Consider the following 10,909-nt stretch of genomic DNA (forward strand, 5'->3'; position numbering starts at 1 on the left):
GGCGGGGCCATCTGCTGTGATTGGTTGGGGTGAGAGAAGGAAGACAGGATAAAGACATGCTGTGGAAGAGAGACAGAGGTTAATAACAGATATGATTCAATGCAGAGAGGTCTGTTAACACATAGTGAGTGAAGAAGAAAAACTCAATGCATCATGGGAATCCCCGGCAGCCTACGTCTATTGCAGCATAACTAAGGGAGGATTCAGGGTCACCTGGTCCAGCCCTAACTATATGCTTTAGCAAAAAGGAAAGTTTGAAGCCTAATCTTGAAAGTAGAGATAGTGTCTGTCTCCTGAATCCAAACTGGAAGCTGGTTCCACAGAAGAGGGGCCTGAAAACTGAAGGCTCTGCCTCCCATTCTACTGTTAAATACTCTAGGAACAACAAGTAGGCCTGCAGAGCGAGAGCGAAGTGCTCTAATAGGGTGATATGGTACTGTGGGGTCATACATACTAAGTATGATTTAGTCTGATGCTTGCAGTGTTAGTGCAAACAAAATGGAAGGAAACAATAATCAAAGCAATCTGGATTCTTCCAGCAGTGTCACTAACACAGATGTAGTGATGGACAGGTGTGACACAGATGTTTCTGATGCCCCTCGTGGTTCTGTCAGGACATCATTAGAGTGACATGAAAACCTTCAGATGTTATGATGTTACTCTTTCAAACCCTTTCACCACCCTCTCTCTCCCTCTGGAGGTGGTGCTCTCTCGGCCTCCCTGCGGCTCCTCGTTCTGCTCGAGCAGGCCGCTCAGGTGCGTTCAGGTGCTGCATTATTCACACCGAGCCCGGGGGCTCTAATTAAACCCTGGAGAGAATTGGAATCGTATGCCCTTTTGTTTAAGTGCGCTTTTCACTTCTCTATGTGCACGGCGCTGTTGTACTACCGTGGCAGTATAATCATGGTCAAAATCGATGGGTTTGTCTTTGACGAGGATCTTCTTCTGCCATGCGTTTCTGAGGACGGTTTCCTTTGTTTTGAACGGAAGAAAACAGACGACAATGGAACGGAGAGCGGCATCAGCACCTGGCTTAGGACCGAGGGATCGGTGAGCCCGTTGTATTTGTGGGTCAGTGCCATCAGGTATTAGCCTCTCTCTTCTGATCACATTTTCAACAAAGCTCATTACCGAACTGCCCTCTTCTCCTTCTCCTTCTCGATCTAGACTGAAGGTCTTCTAGCCTTTCACACAAACGCGGGGGCAAGCTAAGATGTATGTTATGTATGTTACGTCGTTGTTTTAAAGTAAACTAACAAAATCCAGAGCGACTGCAGATATGTGTAATTTCGCATAAAATTACTCACCGTTCGCGATGAACACAGCTCTTGATAAACCTTGAACATGTGCTGTTGAATATGTCCGCTTGTGTAGAAGAAGGGAACTGTGAGCTGTTTACACGTCATCAAGTTGTATTTTACATCGACAGAACTTAAAATTATATTGTTTTTTGATTAAAAGAAGATTTTAAATTCAGACAAATCACGATTATATATTGAGTAAAGAGGCATAATTTATGTGTCACCCGAACTCAATAAAATAAAAATTTTAATTAGGAAGTCTAACAGTATTTATGAACTTGATTTTTCATTTCACAACAACATATATATGTAAGTAATGACTAAAGATCCCATTAATTACTTTTTAGAGTGACAGCCAATCACCTTCTCAGCAGAGCGCACAACACGCTGCAGTCTGTTTGTCCCTGATAGTGGCTCCAGCGTACCGCACGGTGATGGAGGAGGTGAGGATGGACTCGATGATTGCGGTGTAGAATTGCATCATCGTCCGTGTTGGCAGGTTGAATTTCTTCAGCTGCCTCAGGAAGTACATCCTCTGCTGGGCTTTCTTGATGACGGAGGTGATGGTGGGCTCCCACTTCAGGTCCTGAGTGATGGTGGTACCCAGGAAGCGGAATGAGTCCACAGAGGTGATGGGGGTGTCAGTCAGGATGATGGGGGGGAGTGGGGCTGTGTGCTTCCTGAAGTCCACAATAATCTCCACTGTCTTCTGGGCATTCAGCACCAGGTTGTTGTGGCTGCACCAGGACACCAGACGTTCAAAAGCAGAGCAGGAAACTGTTTTCTTTGTGAAAGTGGTCGCTGAGGAGTCCATGTGCGCTCAACGTGAGGTTCAGAGATTCAGCAATCCTAGTCATTATAATTTGAATGTGACTCATTGAGGGCTGAATAAAAACATTTTGTTCCCTGGCACATGTCTCTTCAGCTGAACAAGGAAATAATGACGACATTCAAGGATGTTCACAGAACGATTGAGAAGATGAAGGATAATGTCCAGCAAATTCAAATTTTATTTGTCACGTACACAGTCATACACAGTACGATATGTAGTGAAATGCTTGGACAACTGCTCGTGACCTAAAGAAAACAAAAAAGGAAAAGGCTATGAATAAGATAGGAAATAAATATGAAAAATTAAAAAGGGTAAATTTAACTAGGAAGGAATAAAATATAAATTAAGGTTAAAAATGAAATAACTGTACAACACAAATTAGAATGAAGGGTAAATTTAACTGGGAAGAATAAGATAAAGATAAATATATAAATTAAAGTTGAAAATAAAATAACTGTACAACAAAATACACAATATAGAACTATATAAGAATGTATGAAGAAATATAAATAAATATATGCACAATAACAGCAGCATATACACAATAACAGCAGCGTGATTTAAGTAATGAAGTGAAAACAAAGTCCAGAAAGTCCAGTGTGTGTGTAAGAACTGTATGTGTGGGTCAGTACTGTGTGGTGGTGTGATTGAGAGACCGTATCGCCTGCGGGAAGAAGCTCCTCCTCAGTCTCTCTGTGTTGGTCTTCAGGGAGCGGAATCGCTTTCCTGACCTCAACAGAGAGAACAGTCTGTTGTTGGGATGGCTGAGGTCCTTCACCATCTTCCTGGCCTTGGTCCAGCACCGCCTGCTGTAGATTGAGTGCAGGTCAGGGAGCTCGGAGCGGATGGTGCGCTCAGCTGACCGCACAACCCTCTGTAGAGCTCGTCTGTCCTGCATGGTGCTGTTCCCGAACCAGGTTAAGATGTTTCCCGCCAGGATGCTCTCTATGGTGCACGAGTAAAAGTTCCTGAGCACCTTGGAGGGCAGTTGGAAGTCTCTCAAGCGTCTGAGGTGGTAGAGACGCTGTCGGGCCTTTTTCACCACGGTGTTGATGTGACAGGACCATGACAGGTCCTGCGTGATGTGAACTCCGAGGTATTTGAAGCTGTCCACTCTCTCCACTGGGCACTCGTTGATGACGGGGGTCTGGTAGTTCCTCTCCTGCTTAGTGCTGAAGTCCACTATCAGCTCCTTTGTCTTACTGACGTTTAGAAGGAGGTTGTTCCTCTGGCACCAGTTCTCCAGATTCCTAATCTCCTTCAGGTAGGCCGTCTCGTTGTTATCAGAGATCAGGCCCACCACGACGGTGTCGTCAGCAAACTTGATGATGGTGGTGGAGCTGGTAGTGGCCACACAGTCATATGTGTACAAAGAGTACAGCAGGGGGCTCAGAACACACCCCTGGGGGGCTCCAGTGCTGAGAGTGGTGGAGGCTGAGACATGTCCGCCCATCCTTACTGCCTGTGGTCTGCCAGTTAGGAAGTTGGAGATCCAGGCTCCCCTCGTCGTGAAAAGACTTGAAGCTCTGTGGAAACTGGTGTTTTTCCTCGACCAGAGGAAGGAAGTTCAGCTGTCTGATGTGAAAAAAGCTCTGGAGAATTTCCTAGAGACTTTGCAGAAAGCTGAACTACTGAACATCAAATTCACAGAGGCTCACAAGATGAATCAGATGTGGAAGAGTTTGAAAATCTGAACAAGAGCCTCACTGATGACTACATATCGCTGTCTGGGGCTCTACACATCGATCGGGAGATGAAGCTGGATAAACGAGAAAAAAATGTCCAAGCTGGAGGCAAAATTAGCAGAGCAGGAGGAGACACTGGAGGAGACACAGAAAGGAGTGGCATCAAATTCAGCCCAAGAAAATAACACGTTCTACTGTGTCCTGCAATGAAGATCAGACCACACATTATAGGAAACTTTGTTAAACCTCTGAAATCACAAAGTTTAAAATATTTGAGATTATTATAATTAACTAGCTCATGATGTGCTTCATTCTTCAACTTGATTTATATGTGATGTGTAAAAGTATAAAAGTCCTACGAATGTATTATTCTTGATCTTTGTGGTGTTTTCACTGTGAATTTTAATTCCAGAAAAGAAGAAGAAAACAGAAACGCAGGAAAGGTTTTTCATCCGGCTCAGTGTTTCTCTGCAACAGCTGAACACTCGATCCGACTAGTTTGGCGTTTCAGCTCACCGATGCGACAGAAACATTAGTGGGAGATATTTCTTGGCAACTTTTAAAAGATTTGTCCAACTTATTCCAACGTAAACCCTGTCCGTGAAGCCAGGGGACATTTCATGGGCTTATGCGATTGGACGAGAGGGTGTAGTGCTACGTTATTAGCCAATGACTTGTCACGGTCCGGGGCAGCGGCCGTGTGAAGAGTGGAAAGGAGGACTCAAATTCAGCACTTACTCAGATGTGAAGGCGATTTATTGACAATATCAAACATAAAGTGGAGATGGCAAAACAGAACTAAGGATGAACTAAACTGGGTGAAACTACACAAAGGAGTGGCAAACCTGAACATGAAGGGAGAACAGCAGGGAGAGCACGCAGGGGATTTCACAGGGTATGAACACAGACGACGCGACGAGGAGCAGAGGAAAACACACACTATAAGTACACAAAGAGACACTGGGAAATCACACACAGGTGGGAGACACAGCTGGACCTGATTAACCTGACGAGACAGGGGAACACTAACACCAGGGACCAACAGAGGGAGCACAAACCCAAAACCCAGTATCTAAAATCCCAAAACACAAACCATCCCAAAACAGCCCAAGAATAATAAAGAGAATAATAACAATAAAGAACATAAACACAAAGTCACTGAGTCATGGCCGCAGGACCATGACATGACTGTTGATCACCACGCTGCATCCTCAGACTGCACAGTTTGAAGCAGATCAGATGAACGATTGTTAAATTAGATGAAAACCACACAGACACACATAGGCTCCTTGATTTATTAGAGATTCATTTAGCACTAGGACAAGAGGACACAAATTACATAACAATGTGAAAGAGAATAAATATGTGTGCACTCATTTCAGCAAGGAATAATTTCATTGTTTCACAAAACTTTATTAAAATTGTTTGTTTTTGAATCCCTCTCAAATCTATTTAATCGTGAAAAAAAAGTAGTATTTCTTTTACAAAAGAATTTCTCGAGAATGAAAGTTACCTTCACAGCTTCCCAGTCAAGAAGACCTTCCAGGAGGAATGAAGGCCCATGAGGATTAAATAGGGATTATTATTGATCACAAATCATGCAAAGCGACTGGCCAAACTAGTAGAGCCGAAAACCCATCGGTGAAACAGTTCTGACGACAGAAACAGGGCTGATGGTCCTAATGACGGGCATCGGGGGCATGTTATTGGAGACAAGAACGCGAACTGTTGTAGTTTTGCAGAAAGGCTGGGCCAGAACAGGCGTCGAAGCCCGCATGGGTGCCATGATGTAGGCGGCAGGCACGGGAGGAGAGGGGATAGGCGGTGCTGCTGGGGAAAACGTAGGACATGGGGGGTTAGGCAGCGGTGTGTAGGGGCGCCCTAAAACAGTTTCATACACCTTGTGCAGTATGTCGCTCTGCTCAACCTGCAGAGCTCCAGAAAGCATCTGGAAGTTCTCAGTGAGTCTTTGGTTCACCTCGCTGAACTTTGCTCCAATGCTGCCTGACATCATGAACTGCTTAAGCCGATTATTTTTTGAGAATTTTGACACCAGTTTCTCAGCATGTTTCAAGATGGTGTGGAGTTCCTTCAGCGCTTTCTCCACAGCGCCAGAGTTTCTGCCTGATCCCCTTTCTTTGACGGTTAAAACCAGTCCCTCCAAAGCTCTGACCCTGTCAGCAATCCGCCTGCAGCGTTCGTCATTGTCCTTCATATTGTCATACATCTCGATGATGGTTGGGCAGAGGCCGAAAAGTTCGGAGACCAGCTTATCCATGGTGAACTGTAAGGAAAGAAAGGTAACAGAACTGTAACGGTGCCATGGAGAAGTAAACTTAACTAGACTGAATTCAAATCAAAATCAAATCGAAATTTATTTATATAGCACATATTAAAACAACAGTGTTGACCATAGTGCTTCACAGTCAGTATAAGCATGAGACAATTAAAACAAACAATAAAACAGGACAACAAACAATAGGTAACAACACAACAAGCTAGACCAACTAGTTAGAATCAAAAGCCAAAGTAAAAAGATAAGTTTTAAGACGTGATTTAAAAGACTGGATCGACTCGGCAGTACGAACATGAACAGGGAGGTTATTCCAGAGTCTGGGTGCCACGGATGCAAAGGCCCGGTCACCTCTCGACTTCATTCGAGACCTAGGTTGTGCTAGGAGCCTGTGATTGGACGATCTGCTCTGTTGGGATTGTATGAGTGGAGTAGTTCAGATAGCTGGGCGCTAAATTATTCAGAATATTAAAAGTGAACAAAAGAATTTTAAAATCTTTGCGATATTTAACAGGGAGCCAATGTAATTTGGCTAACATTGGAGTTATGTGTTCATGAATTCTCGTACCTGTTAAAAGACGCGCAGCTGCATTTTGAATTAACTGAAGCCGGCAAAGAGAGGAGTGTTGGAGGCCCGAGTAGAGGGAGTTACAGTAGTCCGATCTGGATGTAATAAATGCGTGGATAAGCTTTTCAAGGTCTTTTAAAGGAAGGAACGGCTTTGCTTTGGATATCTGACGCAACTGGTAAAAGCTGTTTTTTACCACAGTGGACACCTGTTTCTCAAGTTTAAAAGAGCCCTCCAGGAACACTCACAGGTTTCTTACAGTGGGCGAGAGATGGCTAGCGAGAGGGCCTAGGGCATCAGCTAACTGGTTTAGCGGAGTGTGACTACCAAAGACTATGATTTCGGTCTCGTTCAATGTAAGAAAATTATGTGATAACCAAATTTTAACTTCATGCAAGCAGTTGAACAGAGGTTGCAAAGAAGCAGTCACATCGGATTTCAAAGGTGAATAAATCTGGATATCATCAGCATAACAGTGAAAGGAGATGTTGTATTTACTAAAAATTAATCCCAAGGGCAACATGTACAAAGAGAAGAGAGCAGGACCGAGCACGGACCCTTGAGGCACACCACAGTAAATAGGGGCAGAAGCCGAGGAGTGTTGCCCCATAGCAACAGAGAACGACCTCTCTGAGAGGTAGGATTTAAACCAAGATAAAACCTTTGAGACCAACAACATGTTCCACTCTTGATAGAAGAATGTTGTGGTTAACCAAAGCAGCAGTCAAGTCAAGTAAAACTACGACCACAGAATATCCAGAGTCAGCAGTTAAAAGAAGATCATTAAAAACTCTAAGTAAGGCTGTCTCTGTGCTGTGGCGAGGTTTCAAACCAGACTGAAACTTGTCATTAATACCATTTACATCTAAAAAGGCCTGAAGTTGTTTTAGAACTACCTTTTCCAATATTTTGGAAATAAAAGGGAGTTTGGAGATCGGCCTGTAGTTAGTGAGAGCATTAGGGTCAAGATTTTTCTTTTTCATAATAGGTTGCACAACAGCATGCTTAAAGACAGACGGTACACAACCTGATGACAATGATGCATTCAGCAGAGATAAGATACAAGGACCAATAACATGTAAAGCTTCCTTAAAGAAACGAGAAGGAAGAATATCATGCGGGGAACCAGAGATTTTGAGATGATCAATTATATCTTTTAAAGCAGAATAAGACACTGGCTCAAACTGTTGGAAGACAGTCAAGCATTCAGAGGCTGGAACTGGGTCTAAAACTGATGATGAATGAGATGGATGAGAAGCCCTTAAAGCTGAGATCTTTCCAGAAAAATACTTTAAGGATTTATCACAAAGAGCAGGGGAAGCGTCCCTGTAAGTGGTATCAGAATTAAACTGGGATGAACTTCATCTGGAAGCTCTGATGAGCTGAACCTGAAATCTCTCAAAAAGGAAGTTTCAGATTCGGCTCAGAGGTCTGAGTGTGAGAGCTTCCAAAGTAACTGGAAGGATACGTTAAACTGGTGGATTACACACAGATTTATGTTCTAAGAAAAGGCTGCAATCACAAAGTTGGAGACTCCGCCCATAGAAACAAAAAATCATTTACTGTGAATAGTTTGAAGTGATGACTGCATTTGAAGAATTTAAAAAACAACAATGAGACACAACTTCACAAGCAGAAAATATGAACACTTGCCACTGTACATATACACCTCATGTAGAAGAACATGTATACAGAATGTGTTGAAGTTGAGAAAGGTCTAACAAATACCTGCTTTCCTCTTCTAAGGTAGACAATCCAATACTACATACAGAGAAAAATCCAACAATCATGTGACCCCCTATGAGCAGCACTTTGGCGACAGTGGGAAGGAAAAACTCCCTTTTAACAGGAAGAAACCTCCAGCAGAACCAGGCTCAGGGAGGGGCGGGGCCATCTTCCCCGACTGTATGTGTAATTGAGGCTCACAGTCAGAACCTGGTAGAAGCTGAATTACTGATTAAACTTCTTTACAGGCCCTGAAATTGACTCAAATATCACTTTGAGATGTGAAAATGCAGACGTGGAAAACAGGTGAGATTTAACAAACAATGAGAAAACAAAACAAAGTCCCAATGGGCAAAAGTGAAAAGTCCAAAAGGGAGAAAATCCAAAGGCACAAGGAACTGGAGACCGCAGACGGGGCCTGGAAACAGGCGCTCTGACATAGACTAGAGATAAGAAAATAAAAGACAATGACACAGGAAGTGAAAAGAGATGACCAAGCAGGGAATGAAGGACAGTGGATATACTGGACAGAGTGATGAAGATGGAGCTGCCAGGCAGGAGGAAAAGAGGAAGACCTCAAAGGACGCAGTGACGGAGGACATGCAGAGGGTTGGTGTGACAGAGGAGGATGCTGGGATAGGAGGAGATGGCGGCTGATGATCTGCTGTGGCGCCCCCTGAAGGGAGCAGGAGGAAGAAGAAGACTGAAATATGTTCATGTTCTGCTTTGTGATTGTGCAACAACCAGTGTTTGTTAAGTCAAGCATTCCTCAGAATCAGTGTTCAGTGTGTCTGTGTGACATCGCCGTGAAGATAAAGGTTGTTTTTGCATCACGACTCCAAAGAACTCTGTCCCGTCAGCAGCTGAACATTTTTCATACCAGGGATAAAACACACATACTATTGTGGAACTGCAGAAATGAAGCTAAACGTGCGTAGTCAAACGTAAAAACAGAAATGTTAACCAATTGTTTAACTAATTTTAGTTCATAGACACAGCCTATGAACTGAATAGGCTGTGTGTAATAGGTTTGTAAGGCCATGTTACCCCTAAATTTCTATCTTGTTCAAAGAGAAGATATAAAACAAAGTTCTGAGCTAATCGACCTCAGTGTTCTCCTTTTTTAAAAATAAATAATAATAAATATATAATTTCCACATTTATAAGTAATGCAGTTTCTAACGAAGCATGAAGAGCATTTTGCATCTTTAGGGGTAAATGAAACTTTTCTGGAGCTTTAAATATACTTTCATACAAACGTGTAAAACTGGACCCAGTGGCAGCAGCTGATTCCACATTTAACTGCTGTATTAAAGAAACACTTAGCTTTTTATTTCTGCTGATTTAAAGCTCAGCTCATTTGAGCAATGGACAAGCTCACGTTAACAATCAAGGACGCGATCAGCTTTTCTAGTTCTTTCATGGACATTAAGAGAGAATTTGTTGTGAAAAAAGACACATTTTGTGAGCTATCCACTCGGTCTGTGCATTCGGGGTGGGGTGGGGAATCTCTTGAATGTTCGGTTACTGCAGGTTAAGCAGGTTAACAGAGTGGCACTGATACGTGTCCACCTTCACATTCTTCACTGTGAGTTTGTTTTTACAAAAGAATGCATTTGAGGAAAGATCGTTATCTTTGGGCGTAGAAACTCCACCAGTTTCTCATAAATGAGAGCATGCTGCAAGTGTCCGCGTTGGGAAATGACAAAGAATTTCCACTGACAAGAAGGATTATTTTAAAGTGGCAACTGCATAATTATGCTGTTTGTCCTTTCAAGACTGACGCAGACATGACAGGGTCATTGTTTTCTTTGTTATTTAGGCAACAGCACGCTGGACAACGGGCGTAGTCTTACAACTTACCTGCACATAAAGCTCCGTCACTTTTATATTCGGCTCAAAGAAACTGCTTGTTGTGCCGTAGCTACACACTCCTTTGAGCTCAGTGACTCCCTGCAGCCTCCCTGCAACAAATCAAGAGAGAAGATCCATGCACAGGTTTCTCTTTGTCTCCGGCACCAACTTCCCTTTAAGTTTCATTCTGCGTTGGTCAGCTTTTTATTGCAAATGCAGCAGAGGTGCACTCTTCTGTGCACCGGACCACAGCTACAACCTGGCAGGTCAAAATGTATTAAAGTTAGTGAAGGGCAGGATTTAGCCTCTGGCTGCTGAATACAACACGTTTCAACTCTAAATTCCCATTTGAAGAAAACACTTTCAAAGCATAGTTAAAAATATTAAACTGCTGCTGGTTTTAACAAAGATGACTCCAGGGTAAAATCTCCCATCGTACAGGAGCAGAGGAGTAAAGAGTTTGGGTATTTACCAGTCAGTGGAGGTCACAAGTGTTGCTGCTCAGGTGTTGAGGAAAATGAATGTCAATTTCATTCTTGTGAGTTTTTTAGGTGATTTATCTGAAACATCTCTGTGCTGACGTACAGCAACAGACACAACGATCTGCGTTAGCCCCGTTTATTATCAGCAGAATACTTCAAAGTAAAGCAC

At 43.1% G+C, this 10,909-nt stretch overlaps 1 protein-coding gene across 3 annotated transcripts; it reads right to left on the reverse strand.

The window, feature by feature from the left end:
- Window positions 1-5,099: 5,099 nt before the first annotated feature.
- Window positions 5,100-10,787, reverse strand: LOC146706710 (mixed lineage kinase domain-like protein). 3 transcript variants are annotated; one of them, XR_014921606.1, is made up of 4 exons: window positions 10,731-10,787; window positions 10,268-10,517; window positions 5,332-6,102; window positions 5,100-5,133 (listed from the first exon to the last, which is right to left on the reverse strand). XR_014921606.1 is itself a non-coding variant. In XM_085464930.1 (3 exons), exon 3 carries the CDS (start codon window positions 6,094-6,096, stop codon window positions 5,437-5,439), a length of 660 nt encoding a protein of 219 aa, XP_085321056.1. In that variant the 5' UTR covers window positions 6,097-6,102; window positions 10,268-10,517; window positions 10,731-10,787; the 3' UTR covers window positions 5,100-5,436. The 3 variants fall into 3 exon arrangements, 2 of the variants coding, with proteins under 2 accessions (XP_085321056.1, XP_085321057.1); XM_085464930.1 differs by having other exon boundaries at window positions 5,100-6,102; XM_085464931.1 differs by lacking the exons at window positions 10,268-10,517; window positions 10,731-10,787 and adding an exon at window positions 6,407-7,510 and having other exon boundaries at window positions 5,100-6,102.
- Between the last annotated feature and the right edge of the window lie 122 nt (window positions 10,788-10,909).

This window comes from Copadichromis virginalis, linkage group LG7, assembly GCF_057382275.1.
Source record: "Copadichromis virginalis isolate Kocher_CV1m ecotype Utaka linkage group LG7, C_Virginalis_male_GT1.1, whole genome shotgun sequence".
Classification (NCBI taxonomy): Eukaryota; Metazoa; Chordata; class Actinopteri; order Cichliformes; family Cichlidae; genus Copadichromis; species Copadichromis virginalis.